The sequence below is a fragment of the Myotis daubentonii genome, chromosome 2 (assembly GCF_963259705.1).
Source record: "Myotis daubentonii chromosome 2, mMyoDau2.1, whole genome shotgun sequence".
NCBI lineage: Eukaryota > Metazoa > Chordata > Mammalia > Chiroptera > Vespertilionidae > Myotis > Myotis daubentonii.
In genome coordinates this window covers 79887456-79911520 of record NC_081841.1, presented here as the reverse complement: position 1 = coordinate 79911520, position 24065 = coordinate 79887456, and the positions used below count along the sequence as shown (strand labels likewise).

Sequence of the window (24065 nt, the reverse complement as noted above, 5' to 3'; positions counted from 1 at the left end):
CATCAGTTTACTTTGTTCATTAGATTCCTTGTTTGTTTATTTTGATTTTTAGATTCAATTGTTGATAGATATGTACTTATTGCCATTTTATTTTTTATATATTTTGTATTCTTCTTATTTCTAACTGCTTTTCTCTGGCTGCTTTTAAGATTCTCTTTTTGTCTTTAACCTTTGGTATTTTAATTATGATCTATTTGAAGAAATAATGACAGAAAACGTCCCCTACTTGGTGACGGAAATAGACTTACAAGTCCAGGAAGCACAAGAGGAATGAAAAGAGGCCCACACCAAGACTCATCATAATCATCTACTACTGTTTTACTCATACCCCAGCTTGGATACACCACCCTCCCGTCTTTCAGTCACACTCTAAGCGTGCTGTCCCTTAGCACCTTTGTGTATCTTCTTTGCTCTGCCTGGTATCCTCTCTGTTATCCGTGTGGCTTACTCCCTCACCTCAAGTCCCATTTCTGCTCAAATATTATTTTCTCATTGAGGCTTTCTCTACCTATCTTAGAGTTTCCTACTCCTCCCGACTTTTCTTTTTCTCCTCTATAGTACTTATCACCTCCCAATATGCTGTATACATTTCTTATTTATTCCACTGGAAGATAAACTCCATGGGAAAGGAAACTTCTTTCTGTGTTGTTCACAGTAGAATCTTTAGCTGTTCAAACAGATTTGGGAGCTTAAAAAAGATTTGTTAAGTGAATAAATGATCTTACGTTCTTTCCTTCAATATCTAAATAATATATGTACTTTCCTATGGGTGTTTCAGCACCTTTAATATTTCTGAAGATGCCAAAGGGGATTTTAAATATGCTTGCCATTTGCCTCAGACTTCTTACTGCTGATTCTTGCTGCCTGCCCTATTCCAAGGACCTCAGATACTCACAAGGACCTCCTAAAAGATTCTGTCCCTGCAGAAACTACTTTGGCTCATGCAGGGATGCAGCCTCAGCACCTTTCTTCCCCAAGTTGTCATTAGTGAAGGTTTTAAGGGATGATTTTAACATAACAAAAGATTACATTGCCAAACAGAAAACAGTTAAAAATCAACACTAGATATAATGGTTCCTAAAATTTATTGGCCATCCTCTGCCTCGGATTATGTTTTTCTTGCTATCTCTTACCTGAAGCTTTGGATATTTGTTTATACCTTAGAGTTCAAGGTTTTAGTTATAGTCTGTCGAACTACAATAGATGATGAAACTAATTTGGGTAGTTTTGATTGTTTCTATATCTATTTTGGATCCAGAGGACAAAATGGAACCATGTGAACCTTTTCTGTTTGGAGTTTTCATGAATAAATATTTTTCCTTTAAAATTTTAATTATACATTTAGTTGTTAGATATTTTACTTTTGATGTGTTTCTGTTTTGTCCTCTGTTAATAAAGAATTTGAATTGATCTAATCAATATTTATTTTTATCATTGAGCAGTTTTTTTTAATAGTTAGCTTTATTTTGCTAGTGGCCATAAGGGAAATTATAGAGGGTGTCCCAAAATTCACGCAAGATTTGCAATTGAATTGAATTGCAAATCTTGAGTGGATTTTGGGACGCCCTATATTTCGTATTGTGAATATTAAACTTTAACAACTCACTAACTAAAACATGGATTTTTATAATGTGTTTGCCTTTGATCCCTATGGGAGAAACTCTAAAACTGCCAGAAAAGCAGTACAATGTTTGAGTTGCAAAAATAATAAGATCTTACTCAAATTTCTTGTTAGAGAAAAATATTTTATTTTGCTCATTCTAAAAAGTAACATTTCCTTAATATCTTACAGTAAATTTATATCGTCAGGATACTAACTAGGCCATTCATCTTTCAAAGGCATGTATACTCTTCTTAAACCAGGTCATATCCAGGTAGAAATTTCAAGGGTGAGAAAAAAACAACTGGTGACTACATCCTGTGGCCTTTCGGTGGACTGCTTTGCTGACATCTGTGACCACCTGGGATTATTCAGTTATGTATCCAGCATCCATGATTAACTAGGCTTACACGTCTATTTCACTAACCCCTTAAGCGTCAATGCCATCAGGACCAAAGCTCCTAAGAATAGGAGCATTAACCAATTCAGATGCTCCTAGTCCTTTCCTAGGGAAAGAGTTTGCTTTACCCTAAGGACAAATATAAGAATATAGTAAGTAGCATATCAGAAATATAGTAAGTCATATCAGGCTTACTATTCAATAATGACTATTATTGAATTATGATTTAACTCAAAAACTCAGTGTAATGAACGTCACAATCTTTGTGTTTTAATGTTTATAAGAATATATAGTTGAGGTTTTTAATAATTAGATATGCCATTTAAAAAAATAATTACATTCATTACATTCATGTTTTGAATGTATCCCCCAATACATAATACAAAATTTAGGACATTATAAGCACTCAATCGATAACTATTGAGATAATGAATGGTGGTCTCATTTAGAGAGGTTTGGCAAATCATTGTTATCTATAGAAGTGCCATGGGCATCAAAAGCATAATTTTTAAATGTGAAAAATTTTCCCAATTATTGAGAAATAATATATTGTTTGTTAAATTTCAGCCTAGCTGGTTTTGCTCAGTGGATAGAGTGTCAGCCTGCGGACTTAAGGGTCCCAGGTCTGATTCCGTCAAGGGCACATGGCTGGGACTGGGGGCATGCAGGAGGCAGCCAATCAATAATATTCTCTTATCATTGATGTTTCTGTCTCTCTCTCCCTTTCTCTTCCTCTCTGAAATCAATAAAAATACGTTTTAAAAATTTCAGTTTTCTTGGCTCTATTTGTGTTTGATAGCCATCAGCTGAAGTTAATTATTAGCTCCATTTTTTTATTCAATAAATAATTATTCACAACTTTATGCCAAACATTGTCCTAAGCCCTGGGAATGCAAATTAATAAAATATAAAAAAAATCCCTTCATAAAATGATTAAATATTTTATAAAGTGAAAATACAATGAGGAAAATAAAGCTTATCAAGAGAATAGAGAGTTGCACTGTGAGAGTGGAGGCAAACATTTTGCACTCTCTGCAGTTAAGGACTTTAAGAAGTGTTGACATTTGGGTAGACCATATAGTCAAGAGGGAACCGTATGACTATTGGCTTGGCTGGGAGAAAGCCAGGCAAAAGGAACAGCGATTGCATATACCAAGGGAAGAACATGTTTAATATGCGATTTGAAATCACAACCCACTGATCCCTTTTCCTTTGCCCAAGTTCCTGTCCCACTTCCTGGCTTAGCTTCTCTTCCTTGCACTTACTTACTATAGCATTGATGGTTTCTGCACTTTTCCCTCTGGAGTGAAAGCTCTACAAGGAAGCATGTTTGTCTATTGTGTTCACCAATGTATCCTAAATGCCTAGAATAGCAGCTACCTTATAGTTGATGCTCAGTAAATCTCCACTGTATTGATTGACATTATATTCTAGAAACTTAAAGGAGATTGGTCAGTGGACAATGTGTAGGCACATACTTATATAAAGTGATGACAGAGAGGTCTAGGAAAAAAATTGTATGGCTTTTTAGGACATGGAAAGGACTTTGGATTTTCTCCAAAATGTGATAGGAAGCTTTTGGAGGGTTGAGAGTAAGAGAGTGAAATGGTCTGATTTACATATTTATAGATCTTATAGGCTGTTGTGTGGAGAACACAGTCCACATTCTCCAGGACCGTCCAGTTGAGTGGACAGGTGCACCAAGTTACTGATAACTCACCTACTGCAGACCTTAATAAGGGCTACAGCTGAAGTACAGATGAGCTGTGTGGCATAAAAAGATTGTGGACTGGCGAGAACTTATAGAAGAGAGGTCACTAGAACTGGATCTTGAGTGTGAGTAAAAAGAGAATTATGGGCAATAGAAATCAATTGAGAAAGGGATAAATGCAACATAATCTATTGGTGAAAAGAAAATAAATTTAGAAACTAAATTTTATTCTGAGTTATTGAGGAGGTGACAATGGCTATAAGTGTTTTACTATATTATCTGACTTAGTTTTCACAACACCCCAGTAAGTTAAAACTTATTTTAATCCTCACTTCTCAGAGAAGAAAACTGAGGCTTGGAGAAGCTAAATCAAAGCTTTTTTCATCAAGAAAGTAGAAGCATGGGGGTTGGATCTGTTTGACACCAGAGCCCATGTACCGAGTTGATGATTTAATAATAATACAACCAGAATTTAAATCAAGATTTAATCTTTTGCATCTAATCAGTTTGATCTAATTAATATTTATTTTGTGTGACTGGAGATGTCAGTGTAATAATGCTGTCCTAGGCACTGTAATCATATTACTGATTATGTGTCTTTTGATATTAAAGGAAAGTAATTATAATAAGAATTTCTGCCTTTGTTATGACATGTTAATATTTATGTTCCTTTTATTTATTTATGTGTAGTGAATGTCAAGTACAAGGCAGATATATTGAAGAAACTAATGTATGTTCATAGTTTATCCTGCCACAATGACCTCATGTGTCTCTGCATGGCCTCCTAATCAACAAGCTGCAAGACTGGCTCGACCCTAGTTGTTTAGTGTCTACATTTCCACCTGAGAGCCTGTGACCCAGGACGTTTTTAATAGCTCACTATCAATATGTTCAAAATGAAGTTTTGCTGTGGTCATTCCCTAAATGGTATTTAACCTTTTTATTCCTTATTTAGCTAGTGGACTGAAGAATATACTCATGACACAGAACTACTAATGCTCACATGACCTGGACTTAGAAGAGAGGGTCAGCATTTAGAAATGGAATTTAATGGAGAAAAGCATGAAAAGATAAGCTTCTCAAAGAAGAAATATTAAGCAGAGATATTTTGAGGATAAAAGTACACCAGATCAATGTTTCTGAGACTTTTCCACATTTTGGCACAAATAGAAAATCATTATATTTCTGCTTCACAGCAATGAAGAGAGAGGAGAATGCTCAAACCTAGAATTGACTACCGCAGGAGCTCAGGAGGTCCCAGGATTTAAGGCGTCACTGCAGCGGAGAGACTGATGTTTCAGCACGCCTGTAACCTACTTGCAACACTGGTTGGGAAGCTCTGCCCCAGTTAGCTCAGAATGATTCATTGTATGACCAAGAAGAGCAGGACATTTCATCTCCCTTATGTTCAGTTTCACTATAAAATAAAAGATTGCACTACATTAGTGACCCCTTCATTCTGTGTGCACATTGAAAAACACCTGGGGAGAAAAGTACCCATTTGGCATACTTAAACTAATTAAAACAAAATCACTAGAGGTGAAGCCTAAACACTGGTGTTTTAAAGAGCACCCCGGTGGTTTCCAAGGTCCTACTGTGCTAGATGACCTCTGGGGTCTTCTATATCTCTAACCATCTGGGACTTTAATTAATGGCAAGGGGTAGTCTATAGCAACCTAAATTTGGAGACTGAATATGTGACTGTCTTAAAGGGGCAATCAAGGAAAAGTCATAAAAGAGACCGTTCCAGAAAAGGGAATGTAACCATTGCTAAGGAAGCATAAGATACCACGTGAGCTTAAACTTGCTGGGAAGCTTCTCTCTCTCCTTGTGACAAAACTCAAGTGGAAATATCAGTCTCAGACTTTGCAACGAAAGAAAAAAAATAAGAGGAGCAAATACACGTAAGTTTGTAAGAAAAGGAATTTCAGTATAAAACTGCGAACTGTTCATCTGTGGAGAGTGAGTGAACAGCAATGGGAGAGAGGTTGTAAACAGACTGGAAAAAGGTTTATTGAGCTTCTGTGAAAATAAAGTGGGAGTGAATGAGGACCAGGCAGTGTAGATGGCATATTGGGGTTGAGGATGGTAAGCCTGTGAGTGCACTGGTTGTCTGATGTAATCCAACAGCACAGAGGAACTCATATTGTAGCAGAGAATCCTGACAATTGGATTAATGCAATTTTTTTACTGAATGGGTCAAGCAAAGTACATTAGGAAATTAGGATGAGGGTATTTCCAAGAGAATGGAAGAAATAATAGACCATGATTTTTAGTTAGGTGTAAAGACACACAATTAAGAGTTTATTATGTTGTGATGAATTATGGACATACACAATTTACACACCCCCCTCCCCCAGGAAGAAATGGTTTACTTAATAAGAGAGTTTGAGTGAATGAACTGGATATGTGTGGCTCATCCCTTCCCTCCTTTGTTATCATTCTAAACTGCTTTCTGCCATGCTGGAAAAACTTTGTGGTTTTTTGCAACTCACTTGTCGACAGCCAAAGCCTTTAATTTAAGGAGATAAAGTCGGGGAGGGAGAACCAAGATGGCGGCATAGGTTAACGCCAGAGTTTGCTGCTTTGAACAACTACTTCAAAAGTGAAACTAAAACACGGAACGGACATCACCCAGAACCACAGGAACGCTGGCTGAGTGGAAGTCCTACAACTAGGAGGAAAGAGAAACGCATACGGACACTCAGAGGAGGCGCAGTGCTGAAGTCAAATTCTGAGGTGCGGAGTGCGCAGAGCGGGCTGGCGGCGGAGGGCGCGGTTGGCGTTTTCAATCGGGAGGGAGTCGCAGACTCTGAGCTCCAGATCCGGGCGAGTCTTTAGGGACCCAGACTCAAAGGGAGAAGCGGGACTGTCTGGCTTCGGTCAGAGCGAGTGCAGCTTTCTCTCCGAGCTTTGCAGCGGGTGCTGGGACTCAGAGAGGCAGAGCCCGTGGGGACAGGACTGAGAGCCGCCATAACTGCTCTCTCTGGCCCACCCTGTTGATCCTGTGCGACCTGCCCCGCCCAAGCCCTGCACAGAGGCATTTGCCGGATAGCCTCAGGCAAAGGCTAGATTAGCACCTCCCTAGAGGACAGAAGTTCTCCCACTGCTGACACGGCTGATTCTCATAGCCACTTGGCCTGGAGGTCAAACCCTCCCTGGAATTAGCTACAACAATCAAGATTTATCTATAAGACTGTGAACAAAGACCACTAGGGGGTGCACCAAGGAAGCATAACAAAATGCGGAGACAAAGAAACAGGACAAAATTGTTAATGGAAGAAATAGAGTTCAGAACCACACTTTTAAGGTCTCTCAAGAACTGTTTAGAAGCTGCCGATAAACTTAATGAGATCTACACGAAAACTAATAAGACCCTCGATCTTATATTGGGGAACCAACTAGAAATTAAGCACACACGGACTGAAATAACGAATATTATACAGACGCCCGACAGCAGACCAGAGGAGCGCAAGAATCAAGTCAATGATTTGAAATGCGAGGAAGCAAAAAACATCCAACCGGAAAAGCAAAATGAAAAAAGAATCCAAAAATGCGAGGATAGTGTAAGGAGCCTCTGGGACAGCTTCAAGCGTACCAACATCAGAATTATAGGGGTGCCAGAAGATGAGAGAGAGCAAGATATTGAAAACCTATTTGAAGAAATAATGACAGAAAACTTCCCCCACCTGGTGAAAGAAATGGACTTACAGGTCCAAGAAGCGCGGAGAACCCCAAACAAAAGGAATCCAAAGAGGACCACACCAAGACACATCATAATTAAAATGCCAAGAGCAAAAGACAAAGAGAGAATCTTAAAAACAGCAAGAGAAAGAAACTCAGTTACCTACAAGGGAATACCCATACGACTGTCAGCTGATTTCTCAACAGAAACTTTGCAGGCCAGAAGGGAGTGGCAAGAAATATTCAAAGTGATGAATACCAAGAACCTACAACCAAGATTACTTTATCCAGCAAAGCTATCATTCAGAATTGAAGGTCAGATAAAGAGCTTCACAGATAAGGAAAAGCTAAAGGAGTTCATCACCACCAAACCAGGATTATATGAAATGCTGAAAGGTATCCTTTAAGAAGAGGAAGAGGAAGAAAAAGGTAAAGATACAAATTATGAACAACAAATATGCATCTATCAACAAGTGAATCTAAGAATCAAGTGAATAAATAATCTGATGAACAGAAAAAAAAAAAGGAGATAAAGTCAACTGATTTGCTTGCATAGCTAAGGTATGTTCTTTAATATGGTATATTTTTATATTCTCCCTTTCTCTTACATGCCTATTCCATACCACTCCCTCACTACTCATTCACAACACTCTCCCCCAACCTTACTCTCAGTTGGTTTCCATTCATCTTAAGTTCCTGATAACTGGCACAAAGTCCCACCATCACAATGACCAGCATGGGAACCCACATTCTCTGCCTTCCCACCTGTTGTCAACAATGGTGTCCTCTTCCTCTCTAAAGCCGATCTCTTCTCTCGTAGATTCTATCTCCTTTCACCTAAAGAAGGACATTCCTCCAAAAATTTGCCTCTTTCCATCTACCTCATCAATTCTTCACCTTCTCATAGAGCCTTTTCTCAGGACAACTTGTTCTTATTTCTCTCTTTTCCTTGCCAGCCACCGTCTCATTTCTTTGGTTCCCTTTGCAACAATATGCTTTGTTGTTGTATAAGAACACCTTTTCCCAAATTTTCTCCTCCCATTTCATCATAAACTGACTCCAGTCCAGTTTTCTCCCAAACATCCACTGAAGCCAACCTTTACATTGCTAAATTCAGTGGTCTGTTCTCAGTCCTCACCTCTAATCTCTCAGCAATGTTTGATAATGATGATCAGTCTTGCCTACTTAATGCATATTAATCATTAAACTTTAAGGGCACATCCTGCCGGAAGCTGGTCAATCCTTGCTGCTTGACACAGTCACTGCAGGGAAGAAACATCTGCACAGCATATGTTTCAAGGGACCTGGCATATATGGCATACTGTTCTTTATATGTTTGCTCCCCCTCTTAGTGCTATGTGTTTTAAACAAGTTTGGAAGGTTATGTGTCTCAATTATTTTTAAGAATTTCTTTTTTAAAAATATATTTTATTGATTTTTTTACAGAGAGGAAGGGAGAGAGATAGAGAGTTAGAAACATCAATTAGAGAGAAACATCGATCAGCTGCCTTCTACTGGGGATATGCCCACAACCAAGGTACATGCCCTTGACCGGAATCAAACCTGGGACCTTTCAGTCTGCAGGCTGACACTCTATCCACTGAGCCAAACCGGTTTCGGCTGTGTCCCAATATTTTTAAAAATCTATTTTCTAAATCACTTAGGCAGCATTATATAATAAAACAATATGGTTAATATTTTGAGCATCGGGATTTGTTTATTCATTTTTTCTTCATTCATTCATCAGTTCTTTCTTATCATGTGCCAAGCAATACACCGAGCCCAAAATTTGGATGTTAAATATAGGGTGTCCCAAAAATGTGTACACAAACACTGAATAATTATAAAGGCAGCGTTTATTAAAATACATTTCATTTTCAAAATTGAGCAATTAGCTGTATACATTTTTTGGGACACCCTGTAAATACCACATATTAATTTTAAGGACCTGGGAATATGAATTTTTAAATCCAGACTAGTCATCACGTCAAAATTAAATAATGAATATTACAATGTAATCCAAGAAAAGAAAGAAGCAACACAGCCAGAGAACGATCTTTCAAGCATTTCTCAAATATTTAGTGATTGCTATTCTATATTATGCATTGTGCTGGTCCTTGTTGGTGATCGACAAGGAGTTTCATATAAAGCACAACTTTCGCCCTAAGAAACTATTTTTCAGGTCAAACATTAGCTAGAAATTTTGCTTCCTTATAGAAAAATAAAATCCAAATTCTGTATAAGTGACCGAGAATTCTTTGTATCCTGATACAATAATTCTAGTGCAAAGTATCAGATAACATATATGGAAACTACACAGTAAATAAAGTAGAGAATATAGACTTACCCATAGTGGAAATATTTTCTTTGGTCACAAGTGGCTAGGAAATTACCAATTTCTGAGGAAAAGTGAAACTTAACTTCAAACCCATACTATAGAATAGAGCATGTAGGGCATATCCAAGTTTAAGTTCAACATATAATGCTCTATATGAAGCTTTCATGCCATAGAATGGATCCAATATTTCTCATCTAATATGAACATCTGGCATTCAGAGTGGTAGATGAGCAAATAACATCCTTTTATATAATCTTAATGTAATTTTGGTAAAACCAGGCTGATTACATATTTCAAAACATGAAATAAACTTAACAAAATATAATAAAATTATTCAGTTGTAAAATTACAGAGTCGTAATCAACTAATTTTTTTAAAGGAACAATATAAAACTCAATCCTGCATTTCATACAATTGAATATTTTTCATTTACATAAAGGTGTTCCTGGGCTATCCTAAAACATGTAAATATTTGTGGAAAATGTGCTTTAAGCAAAGAGTAACTAAAGTAAATGAAAAGAAGGAATGTGGAAATAAGATACTATTTTAAAATTTTCTAATTTCAGGTTTGAAGACAGTATATATGTAAGTATGTATGTGTATATATGCATGTACATGTGCAAACACATACATACACATACATATGTTTGTATATATGTGTATAGTGCATACACAAATACATGAATACACCTACACACATGCCTAAATATACACACATAGATTATGTTAAAAAACATGTTCTTGTCAAGATGTGGATTAAAGCCAAATTTAATATTTTTCTTGTTATAAATGAAAGTTTATAAATTTAAATATGCTCAAATTTTTTTTTGTCTACATGACTACAATCTTGAGGGTTCCCAATGAATTCTAAATATTGTCTTCATTTATTTGGGACATTTTAATGAACAGTTTGCTAACAAAGAAATCACTCGAACTTGGAAGAAAATGCCAATGGAGTTCTTTGTTTTGTTTTTTGTCCTGTTTATTTGCTTGTTTGTTTGGGTGCCCCAAGAAAAAAAGCTCACTGCTAAGATGGATACACCTGCTGGATGGAGCTTCCTACAAAATGCAAAGTGTTTATTACTAGGTTCATCTGCTCTTCATTTCTGTTCTAACTGTAACAGGTGTCTGGCACAACATTACTTCTCAGTAAGGATTTCTTGAACACATGAGTGAGTGAATGTCATCTTATAGCTTTTCACACATTGATCCTTCTCTTTGGAAAGCCTTTAACTTCCTGCTTTTGCCAGGGTCTCTTTGATATCTCTTGAGTTAGGTACTTTCCAGATAAACTCATTTAGTGTGCTGTAGCTTAAATCAGTCTTAAGCATTGATTTGACTGCATTTGAACTGTCATACTTACTGTCTACCTCTTATAAGTTGATATCTTTCCCACCAAATTTAAAGTTTCTTAAAGGCATAGACCATATATTTTATAATCATACTAGAGACCTTGTGTAAATTCGTGCACAGGTAGGGTCCCTTCCACAGCTGCCAGCTGTCGGCCGGGGCCTCCCGGCATCCTGCACTGCCCTCATAGCAAGTAATGGAACTCCTGGACTTGTGATTGAACTCCTGGTCTCCAGGTTGAACTCCCGAGGGTACACTTTGCATATTAGGCTTTTATATTTATAGATCTCCAGGGCCTGGAAATCATACCAGTTCTGTACAACCATGAGGGACAAGGCAGGATTCTATATCCTTAGCAATTTTCAGACCTGGGCACCAATTTTCCTATACCTATCTGACCGAGAGAGAAAGTTGCATTTTCTCCAAATAGGACATCAGAAGGAAATAATGTCATTATCATGAATAGCTTACATAGAAGAAACATTTTGGAAAGATTGTATGTTTTGGCAATTTTCAGCAACATTTAGAATAAAACACTATATATACATTAATTATATATTTATACTGTTTTGTCCTGCTTCTTTTAACATTAGTTCCTACTACTATCTTTCCTTCCTACACAAGAAATGTAGAAAAGAAAAACGTATTCTAATTGGCCCAAAAGCTTCAGAATTCCAAATTGAGATAATTTGCTGGTTGATGCAAATTCAGCAAATATATGAGATTATATTATACCAGAAATATTTGTTTATTGGCTCCCCTACAATAAAAATGAGAAAGCTGGTGAAAATTACATCAGACCAATTTACAGGTAAGCATAAAAGTACATGGAGGTTATATTTGCACATTTTTTCCTTGTCACTTCAACATAATTCTTTAAATAAAATAATTGTAGATATATTCTGCTTCAAGACAATCAAATCAACTTTTTCTTTTTAAAACCTGCTTTCCAAGAAGATTCACTTTTGTTTTGGAGACATTATTGTCACTTTCAACTTTTTACTAAGCACAATTTATGGGGCCCCACTAGCTACAGGAATGCTTAAGCGAGACCACAACATGTATCTTCAAGTGAGAAGAATGAAAATATCTTACATATATCACTGGTTACTGCAACTGGTAAGCTTGTACAGTTTATTCAATTTGAGAATCATTGGAATAAATTCTATCTGGGCTAATAAATCAAAATGGATAAAAACATGATTATTTTGAAAAATAACCTAAATAATTCTGAAAAATAATTCTGAAAAATATAAAACATTTTTCAAGTTCACATGCAGTGCTAATTAAAATTATAGTTAAGGGAAATAATAGTTTTAGCAAGTAAGTAATTTATATAGGGGAAAAAACCATTTTTTTTGTCGACCCCTCCTTCTATCCCCCATCCCACCCAGGCCTTAACCACACTATTGTCTGTCCATGGGCTATGATTACATGCATATAAGTTCTATGGCTAATCTCTCGCCCTCCTCCCCTATTAGATATGTCAGTCTATTCCAGGGGTCCTCAAACTTTTTAAACAGGGGGCCAGTTCACTGTCCCTCAGACTGTTGGAGGGCCGGACTATAGTTTAAAAAAAAAACTATGAACAAATTCCTATGCACACTGTACATATCTTATTTTGAAGTAAAAAAACAAAATGGGAACAAATACAATATTTGTATTTGCATGTGGCCCGCGGGCCGTAGTGTGAGGACCCCTGGTCTATTCCATGCATCCTTGTTTTTGGACCCATTTTATGTGTCAGTTTATTTGTTCATTAGATTCCATGTATAAGTGAGATCACGTGATGTTTGTCTTTCTCTGTCTGGCTTATTTTGCTTAGCATAAGAATCTCCAGCTCTGAGAAGGGAAAGGAGATCCTTTTTTTTTTCTTTCATTTTTAATGAACATATTTTATTTCTATAATTTATATTTGGTTCTCTTTTTATTGATTTATTTATTTATTGCTTAAAGTATTACAAAGAGTATTACATATGTCTCCTTCTTCCCCCGCCCCCTTGGAGATCCTGTTTTATATTGCACTAGTGGCCCGTTGCACAAAGATTCGCACAATAGGCCTTCCTTCCCCTGGCTGCCAGCACCAGTTTTCCTCCAGCACCCAGGACCCAGGCCCGTGGTCCGGCCACAGCAGCGAGGCTTGGCTTCTCCACTCCGGCTGCTTCCAGCCCCTCCTTTTTTATTTTTTTTCCAGCTCCTCGAGCGGAAGCCAGGGCTGGCTGGAAGCCTGGGTCCCAGCCACTCCTTGAGCAGAGCTCACGGCCGGCAAAAAATCTTGGCTTCCTCCATTGCCAGGAGCAACCCAAGCCTCCTGCTCGCTCCAGCCCCTGGCCGTCACCATCTTCAGTGGTCTTCAGTCTTTGCTCCATGCCTGCATATGCAAATTAACCGCCATCTTTGTTGGGTTAATTTGCATAGTTGCTCTGATTGGCTGGTGGGTGTAGCAGAGTGACAGAGTGATGGTTAATTTGCATGTTTCTCTTTTATTAGTGTAGATAGGATTCCATTGTGTACATGGAACACAGCTATTTTATTTATTCATCTACTGATGGGCTCTTGGGCTGTTTCCAGATCTTACTATTGTAAATTGTGTTGCTATGAACGTAGGAGTGTATACATTCTTTCTGATTGCTATATCCAGATTCTTAGGATATATTTCCAGAACTGGATTGCTTTGTAAAGTGGCAGTTCCATTTTTAATTTTTTGAGAAAGCTCCATGCTGTTTTCACAGTGGCTGCACCAGTCCACATTGCCACCAGCAGGGCACTAGTGTCCCCTATTCTCTATATTCTCACCAGCCTTATAGTTTTTTGATTTTTGATGGTAGCCATTCTGGCAGGTGTAAAGTGATACCTCATTTTAATTTTAATTGGCATCTCTCTGGTGATTAGTGATGAACATTTTTTCATATGTCCATTAGCCATCTGTATGTCCCCTTTGGAGATGGGTCTATTCAGGCCCTTTGCCCACTTTTTAATTGTATTGTTTATCTTCTTTCTGTTGAGTTGTATGAGCTCTTTATATACTTTGGAAATTAATCCCTTATCAGATGTATGGTTGGCAAATATGTTTTCCCATATTCCATTTTCATTTGGTTGAAGGTTTTTTTTGCTGCACGGCAGCTTTTAGTTTTATGCAGTCCCACTTTTTTATTTTCTCCTTAGTTTCTCTTGACCTAGGAGATATATCCGCAAATGAGAGATATCTGAGATTTTGCTGCCTATGGTTTCTTCTAAGATTTTTATGATTTCATGACTTACATTTTAAGTTTTTTATCCATTTTTAGTTTATTCTTGTGTATGGTGTAAGTTGGTGATCTAGTTTCACTTTTTTTGCATGTATCTGTCTAATTTTCCCAACACCATTTATTGAAGAGACTGTCTTTTCCCCCATTTTATGCTCTTGTATCTTCTGTGAAATATTAATTGACCATAATGGTGTGGGTCGATTTCTGGGTTCTCTGTTCTGTTCCATTGATCTATATGCCTGTACTTGTGCCAGTACCAGGATGTTTTAATTACAATAGCTTTGTAGTATAGTTGATATTCGGTTTTGTGATCCCTCTAAATTTGTTCTTTCTCAAGATTGTTGAAGCTATTTGGGGTATTTTTGGGTTCCATATAAATTTTTGGAATAGTTGTTTAGATCTGTGAAATATGCCATTGGTATATTAACAGGGATTGCATTAAGTCTATACATTGCTTTGGGTAGACATTTTAATGATGTTATTTCTTCCAATCCATGAAAACAGTTTATGCTTCCACTGGTTTATATCTTCCTCTATTTCTTTTTTCAAAGTCCTATAATATAGGTCTTTACCTCTTTGGTTTATTCCTAGTATATATTATTGCATTGGTAAATGCGATTTTTTAAATAGTTTCTCGTGTTGTATAAAAATGTCATCAAGACCTGACCAGTTTGGCTCAGTGGATAGAGCATCAGCCTGCAGACTGAAGGGTCCCAGGTTCGATTCTGGTCAAGGGTATGTACCTTGGTTGTGGGCACATCCCCAGTAGGGAGTGTGCAAGAGGCATCTGATCGATGTTTCTCTCTCATTGATGTTTCCAACTCTCTATCCCTCTCCCTTCCTCTCTGTAAAAAATGAATAAAATATTTTTTAAAAAATGCCATTGATTTCTGGATGTTAATTTTGTATCCTGCTACTTTGACAAATTCATTTACTACGTCTAGCAGTATTTTGGTGGAGTCTTTAGGATTTTCTCTGTACAAGATCACATCATCTGTGTATATTGACAGTTTTACGTCCTCCTTTCCAATTTGGATGCCTTTTATTTTTTCTTCTTATCTGTTTTCACCACTATGTTGAAAAAGAGTGGTGAAAGTGTATATCCCTAATGTTAAGGAAAAAGCTTTTTGTTTTCATCCATTGAGTATGATGTGAGCTGTACTTGTGTCATATATATAATTTATTAAGTTGAGCTATCATCCCTCTAGTCCCACTTTGTGGTCCTGGATTATTTTGGGTAATTTTTCAGGGTCTATTGATATGATCGTGTGATTTTTATTTTCCAATTTGTTTATATAATGTATCACATTTATTGATTTGCAAATATTGTATCAGTCTTGCATTCTAGGAATAAATCTCACTTGGTCATGGTGTATGATCTTTTTAATATGTTTCTGGATCCAATTTGCTAATATTTTGTGAATGTTTTATTCTGAGGTGGGTCTCTGATAGACAGCATATGTGTAGGTCATGCTTTCTTATCTATTATCTACCTTATGTTGTTTGATATCTACCTTATGTTGTTAAAAATACCTCTTAAGTATTTTTCACTCTGCTGCTCTGATTGAGTGATTTTTTTCTACCTTTCCTTCTAATTTACTGATTTGATCCTCTGATTCCTCTAACCTACTGTTAATTCCTTCCAGTGTTTTCTTTATTTCAGCTAGATCATACTTTATTTTTGACTGGTTGTTTTATGTGGATTCTATATCCCTTTTCATGCTGTTGAGCATGCTAAAAACTATAACTTTATACTGTGTTTCTGATAAATTGCTTGCCTCCATTTCATTTAACTATTTTTCAGAGACTCCTTTCAGGACTGTTTCTTTGTTTTCCCCATTTTTTTCCTGTTTCTTTATGTTTATCTCTGTGAATTGGATAACACTGCTATGCCTCCCAGTCTTGGTGAGGTGGATTCCTTGTGGGACCCAGTGGTGTAGTCTTCTTGATCTTCTGAGCTTGGTGCTGCAGGCATATCCCATGTGTGGGTTATGTGGGCCCTCCTGTTAAATTTGGCTCTTGACTGCTATTGTCCCATTCATGGGTTGGCTCAGCACTCAGGCTGACTGACTGTGAGGCTCAACTCTGACCACATCATGAATACTGTTATACAGGTGCTGACAGAACAGAACAGACATAAGACCACACCAAAAACAACACACACACACACACACACACACACACACAAATAAAGAATAATTACAAAGAATACTAAAAGAGAGAAAAAAGAAAAACATAAGACCAAGAGAATTAGAGGAGAAAAAAGAAGAACCCCCAACAAAGAGAATATGAAAGAAAAAAATTGAATATACATAAAACAGAATTAAGAGTTTAAAAAGAAAGAAGAAAGAACATGACAATAATTCTTTAAAAAGTAATAATAGTAAATAAAATATAAAATAGGAAAAGATAAAAGAAAAAAATTAAAAATAAAGAAAACAGAGAGAGAAAAATAAAATAATAAAAGGAAAGAGAGAATAAGAGATATGAAAGAAAATAAAAGAAGAAAATAAAAACAACCTTTGCGTCTGCTGTTTGTGAAGCTCGCTGAATTTGCTCCGATGTTGTTGAATCTGGCACCTTGTTGTATCCATCCTGGGTATCCTGGGAGGTTCTCTGATGCAAAACAATGTGAGTCGGCATCCCTGCCTGGCCCTGTGCAACTTGACTGAAGCAGAGCAGGGCAGAGCCCCAAGCAGTCCGGCAGGTGAAGCATCTGTATCCCAGGGGCTGGGCCTGCCTCAGGCCTCGCTCCTTGAATGTCCCTGTTTTGATTTGCTCTCTTTGCCCACATGAAACTGGGCTCCGTGAGTGTATCTGGGCTCTGGCCAGGCTAGTTTAAGCAGACTTGAGTTGGGAGTGATGCCTGTAGCTTTGTAGGAGGGGGACTGGGCACTCCTCTCCAAAGGCCTCAGCTCTGCCTGGCTCACTGGAACTCCCTTAGCCCCGCTTGGCACTACAGTCTTCCAGTGGGCAGGCCCCCACTGGGTGGATTCTGCCCAGGCTCCATCCTAACCAAATGGCTGATTACCCAATGTCACCATACCTAGCCACATGGGCACAGATTTCCAGTCCAGAAAGGACAAAATAAACATCTAAAAAATAATAACACAGAAGAGCGGAAGCATGTCAAAGGGAAACAGGAGCAACCATTTGAGTATCAAAATACAGTGTATTTAATTGTATTATCACTCAAAATATACAATAAATATACCACAGTATATACTGATATAAATAACTGATTAAAAAGTAATTAGAGGAGAAGAGGCAAATTTTCTATACAAAAAAATATTCTATTTACTATACGTAGTTACTAACCCCTCCAGGAGGTAAATCTTAATTTCTCCCCTCCCTATCACTGCATTGAGGGTGCACTAGATTAGTGACTAACTTCCAAAAAATAGAGTATGGCTAGAGAAAAACAATGGCTTTGCAGTAGAGAAACCTGGCAAACATTACCTTAAGCAAGTGAAGGTTAATATCTGTAGTGATATGTGGACATCGTGTACCCACAATATGATATGATGGGGTTACTTCACTGATATGATGTGATGAGAAGGACACTTTACCTCTGTGGTATTCTTCTCCCAAATTCATGACTCTTGTCTAGCATGAGGAAATCATTAAGCAAAATTAATATATGCATCAGAGCAGGGGACCTACAGGATACTCGGGCAGTACTTCTTTTTTTCTTTTATAGTTTTCAGAGAGGAAGGGAGAAGGAGAGAGAGAGAGAAACATCAATGATAAGAGAGAATCATTGATCAGCTGTGTCCTGTACACATCCTACTGGGGATTGAGCCCGCAACCTGGGCATGTGCCATTGGCTGGAATCGAACCTGGGACCCTTCAGTTCGCAGGTGGATGCTCTATCCACTGAGCCAAACCAGCTAGGGAGTGGGCAGTACTTCTTGATAATCTAATAAAGATATTTTAAGCAAAAGATAAAAACAAATAAAAGCTGAGAAGCTTTCACAGACCAAATGAAACTGGGATATGTGGAAAATAAATTAATGTGGTGCCCTGGGTTGCAACCTGGAACAGAAAGGGGACATCATCAGAAAGATTAGTGAAATACAAATAAAATCTAGAGTTTAGTTAATAATAATGTACCAAAATCAGTTTCTTATTTTGATAAATGTACCATGGTAATGTAAGATGTTAATTGGGGAAACTGGGTGAAAGATTTATAGGAACTTTCTGTATTATCTTTGCAACCTTACTTTAAATCTAAAATTAAATCCAAATTAAACATTTATTTAAAAATTATCTTCTGGTTTATTGAGCAGTTTTCTAGGTAAATGATTACCTACTCTCATAATTTACCAGATTTTAAGAATCTCATCTGAAGAACTGAGAATCATTTTTTTCTGCTTCCTCCTCATTGATATTATAAATTTGAATCATAATTGGAGAATCTAAGTACAAATGAATAATAAGTTAAGTTTGAAGACACTACTTTTGACTCATTCTGTCTCTGTCCTCCTAAAGTCTCCACCTTGGAACCATGTGTAAATGGAACATTTATTTTTACCTCTAAAAAGTGTAAAGTCATCTGAATATGATCTTTTATACAGACAGTAATTTGTGTTAAAAGACAGAAGAATGAGCATGCTTTGCAATGTAGCCTAGATGTTTCAAATTAATATTTTGGAATCTTGTGTAAAAAATATACGCATCTAAAAGATATTTTTTTTTATGTATAAGAGAAAAAGTTTGACTTTTTAAAATGGTCTTTTTAGGCATTGACTGTGAAATTGAATATTTTTTAGCTAAGATGGGAAAATAGAGTAATGATTTTGTTCATATTATGATGTTCTTTAAGAATTCAGAAAAGTAGAAATATTTAGTGCATTTTATTTTATAATAATCCTAGTATTATGTAGACTTACTGAGTTATATGCCTGGGGCCTCGGCGTCCTAGCCAGCTATAATATGCTTTGATCTATAAATTTAAAAATAATCCTTTATTTTAACATAAAGGGCTTTGTACAAAAATTGAAAACCTTGTTGAAAATACTGGGAGTGACAAAGAGATTTGGAGACATACAGAAATAAGAGCGATGGAACAATAATTTGTTACTACATACAGCTTGAAACATGCCTCAGGTTAGTCAGAAGAGGTCCTCTGAATTACACTGTGCACGCTTCCCTGAAACTGTATGTTATTGGTTAACCAGGATATTTAGCATAATCACTCCGCTAGACTGTGGTGGAGGGAGGTGATTATCACTGAGAACAGATGGGCAGGTCCAGAGCACTGCCAGATTCTGCACAAGCTCCATTTACTGTTGCTTCTTGCTTTTTTCCTTCTGTGTTTAAAAGATTTTTAAAAACATTCTATGTTCTAAAGAACTAGCCACACAAAAGGTCAGTGGCTGATGACCTTTCAGCTTAGATTTCAAACGTAGGAGAAAGATTCAAAATGCTATCACTGTGTATCTATGAAGGATGGGGCAGATTTCATTCTGCCCTCTAGCCTCCCTCAATGCATGCACGGATTTATCTGTACGCTAAGCTCTCTGCTCTGCATCTGTAGCTCCTTGTGGATTATATTGTCTCTGTGATCAGAAATGATTTTCTCGGATATGAACACCGTTTCTGGCTCCCCTAAAGTGCATCCTCCTAATGGGACCCGGTTTTACACTTTTCAAGTAAGTGTGCTTTAAATAACTTCACTACTTAAGAAGTTAATATATAGTCAAACTTATAATAAAGGGAAAATAAGGAAAGAAAAACTGCAAAGTGTGAAAATATTAAAGAGGATATAAGAATGAATAACATGCATGCCAGTTTATGCTTTAAATATGGAAATAAGATGGTATTAGGATTTTTTGTGAATTCAAGAAAAATAGTAGCGAATAATTCATTTTCACAGGGATTTTTAAATTTCTACAGTATCATCCTCGATGTGTCACCTGAAATTGTTATTTATGGCTATGATATGGTGAACATTATAGATTTACTTCCCTTATATATCACAGAGAGTAGAATTAAATTATATTTTATGGAACTTTGCAAACTATGCCTTCTGGGCTTAGAAAAACATTTGGCATTTCATATACATAATAATATAATTCCTATTTTTTAAATTTCTTATGTGCGCAATATATGAGCAGTTAGCAACATAGAAAGTGTAAGTATCACATTTAATATGCTTTTCAATTTGAGGTAAAGTAGAAACTCTTTAAGATGGAAGATTCTGGGTGTTATCAAAAAGTCAAAATGATTTATAATATATATGTAATAGTGAGTTACAAAGCTGTTACCTACTAAATGTATTTCAACTGCCAGAGAATAAATCAGTCATCCATCCAGAAAATGGTTAAGTCTCAACTAAGTCAGATTCTACCTCATTTTTTTATCCTCAAATTGCATCTTTCAGTCGTGAGGCTTACTTTGTTATTCAGTCATGTCATCGTTACATGAAAAGGAATCATGAACCTCGTTTCTCTCTATAATTTCCATTATGGGAATATAAACATCCTGGCATTTAATTATCTTAGCAACATAATTATAATGTTCTGAAACAAACTATAAAGACCTAGAGAATTAATATAGTAGAGGTAGTCTGAGTTCTTTAAAAGGTGGCTCTGAATAAATGCGTATCTTATTTATTAAAGTCTCTTACCTTCACAAACTATACTCAGTAGATATAATTGCTCTCTCTCTCTCTCTCTCTCTCTCTCTCTCTCTCTCTCTCTCTCTCCCGTTTTATACTTCTATTTTTAATCCTGTCGCCTCTCCTGCTTTACACTGATGTCTACTGATAGTGCACGTCTGTGCTGTTACAGAATGTATTCGCTTCCCAGTGGCGATATCCTTATTGTGGCAGCGACTCAAAATGCAAGTGCCCTGGGGCTGTTCTACAAAATTATTACTTTTTTGTTTTTCTTCTTCATAGACTGAGACATAACATTTTACAATATCCCCGTAGCTGGCTCTTTGGGGCAGCTTTTGACATTAGATTTTCTACTTCAGCCTCTTAAAGTGTAAGGGTCAGTGACTTCCATATGCTCAGTCATGACGCAGGCTTTCTACAATTACTTCAGTAAAGATCTTGCTGACACCTTTCTTAGCAGGTGATTTTCTTGAAAAGACCCTGTAATGATTTTTAAGCACCCTTTTATTTTGTTGATATTATAACAATTTGTCTAAAAACTCTAGGATTTCAGATAAATAAAAAATGTTGGCAAATGTGAACTCTATCCTACATTTTTACTTTATATAATAGTGTTTGATCTTGACATTTATGATAACAGGAAATGTGCTTAACTTTCAGTTGCTATTATTAGTTTTTGGTGGAAGAAAAGGAAGAAAGAAAGATGGCTTTAATAAGCATGAAGGTAAAGGTTTATAAAAGTTGACTCTGCCTTTATTTTCAAAGGGACAGAATGAAACATGATCATTTTTCTCATTTATATACGTTAACCTATTTTAAGGCAATATATTTTCTTTGTTTGAAATACTGTTACAAGAGATGAGATGCTTTAAAAATAATAAATCAGTCTCAAGAATGTATCCTGTGAAAATGATTAAATTTTCAAAAGTGGTTCTCATTATGGAATGGCATAATTGCATTTCTGAAGTGATTCTGCATCAAGGAGTTGAGATTTTAATGCTTACTTTCTTAAAATTATTCTAGCACAAGAGTTAACATATGCAAAAAACATTGAAGATAGTTTAGCATAAATAAAACTGAGTTTTAGTTTCATCTTCTCATTAAATATTCAAACTACCCTGTCATTTTTGCTGAAATTGTACATTATCAAATTTTAAGAGTAATATTTAGAATGCATTTCACCAAAGTAGTTTAAAGGTAAAAGGACAACAAATAAGAAGTTGAGGGAAATTTGAATTACAAGATTTTCTTTTTCATTGCATTTTAATTTAGTTAATGATAGTTTTAACAAGCATGAAGGTAAAGGTTTATAAAAGTTGACTCTGCTCTTATTTTCAAAGGGACACATGCAAATCATCTTTTTATGGTTCATCTAACACATAATTTAAATTAATTTCCTTGTGTGTGAGGTCTCACTGCTATAATACGAGGAATATACTTTTGTCAGCATTTTTTTTTCTCTTCAGAGGTGCCTGAACCATGATGATGCCAATGACCAGTTTACACTGTATGTTTAGTAATTTACTTGTCACCAAAATTACTAGTAAGTTCTGGAGTATAGTTGTCTAGAATGCCCTTGATTGACAACAATTAGGATTGAATGCTACAATAATAAAATATTAATTATGATATATGTATGCATGAGAATTATCAATTTATAGGGCTCAAATACTTGGGAAACCTACTTTAAAATAAAATTAAATGGTTATACGTGTATAATATAGTATATATGAATGCAGTTACTTCTCCTTAATTTTATGTCCCAAATAATGATGTCCCCACATGCTTTTACATTTAGCTCTATTTTTGCAAATGAAAACATTTACATGCTTTACTAAACCTCTAGATTGGTTAATTATCACATAATGTCTTAATCTTCCCAGAGGTATTGGTAAATACACCCCCCACCTCCCATTGCCCAGAGATTAAATGTCTCAACCTAGTCATTTTCAAACTGTCTGCACAGCCCTGAGGTTTCATGGGAGTTTGTCAGTTTTTGCTAGACACAGTAGGGAAGAGGAATACATTCTTTTGAAGCCCTTAATGTTTCCTTATTCTACATTTACCTGCTCTCTGCAAGCTTCTATAAGCAACAACAGTAATAAGTAGTGTGCTATAGCAAAAACACATTTGCAAACCACTTTCTAATCCAAAGGAATTCGTTCCTGACAGGAGCACTTTTATCTATTATCCCTGGCCCTTAAGGAATAAAGTTCATTTCCCTAACTTGGCATGAAAAGCCCTCTGTGGTCTGGGTCACATGCAACACACTGCTTTCCTGTGCTTCCCCGGAAAGTTGCCCGTGTGCTTCGGATGTCTTTGCCTCATCACTGCCTGCCCATTGGATCATTGTTTTTACTTAAAGACTCATCTTAAATGCCACCTCCCTCATGAACCTTCACTCATTCACCTCATTTCTGCATGCCTTAGTAAATGCCTTTTCTTCGATCCTTTGCCTGTTCCTGCCACTATCAAAGCACTTACGTTTTGATTTAATCTCTGAGAACATTTTATTAATCTGCCTCTATCACATGGATACCTCCAGTATCTCTGTTTAATAAGGTGGGGGCATTTATTTAAAAGTTAAGTGATTAATATGAATACTTAACACAATAAGCAACACATTCTTTTTCTTTTAACTATATGGGTAGGTTGTGAGGGATAACTACATATTATTAAAGAAAATACCTAAAGATATAGCAAGGTAAATCTGTTTAATACTCAGCTTTTGTGTACCGTGATTATACCAAAATAGGTAACTGTTCCCTGAGTAATCAATGAAATGCTTTAATTTTGTTATTTTAAAAATATATTTCTAGCTTGAAAGGTACAGATTGGTAGTTACAAAATAGTCATGGGGATGTGAGTACAGTATAGGAAATAAAGTCAATGATATTGTAATAACTATGTCTGGTGCCAGCTGGGTACTAGAAATATCAAGGGAAACACTTTGTAAAATATATAATTGTCTGATCACAATGCTGCACACATGACACTAATACAAAATAATATGGAATGTAAACTAATTGAAAAACAAATAAAAATAAATTAAAAAGTTTTTTAAATGTATATTTCTGTGATAGCTAGACAAAAACCTTTTTTGAGAATTTTT

At 36.3% G+C, this 24065-nt stretch overlaps 1 protein-coding gene across 7 annotated transcripts in view; it reads left to right on the top strand.

Moving 5' to 3' along the window:
* The window catches only part of PPFIA2 (PTPRF interacting protein alpha 2), a 462495-nt gene that overhangs the window by 155181 nt on the left and 283249 nt on the right, over positions 1-24065 (top strand). The window contains exon 1 of one of the 7 annotated variants that reach the window (XM_059683715.1): positions 19609-19985. The exons of 5 other annotated variants lie outside the window; for them this stretch is intronic. In XM_059683715.1, coding sequence (XP_059539698.1) covers positions 19905-19985 — 81 coding nt within the window. In that variant the 5' untranslated portion in view covers positions 19609-19904. Of the gene's footprint in view, positions 1-19608; positions 19986-24065 lie in introns of those variants that run through there. One more of the 7 variants, XM_059683714.1, reaches the window with a different exon arrangement.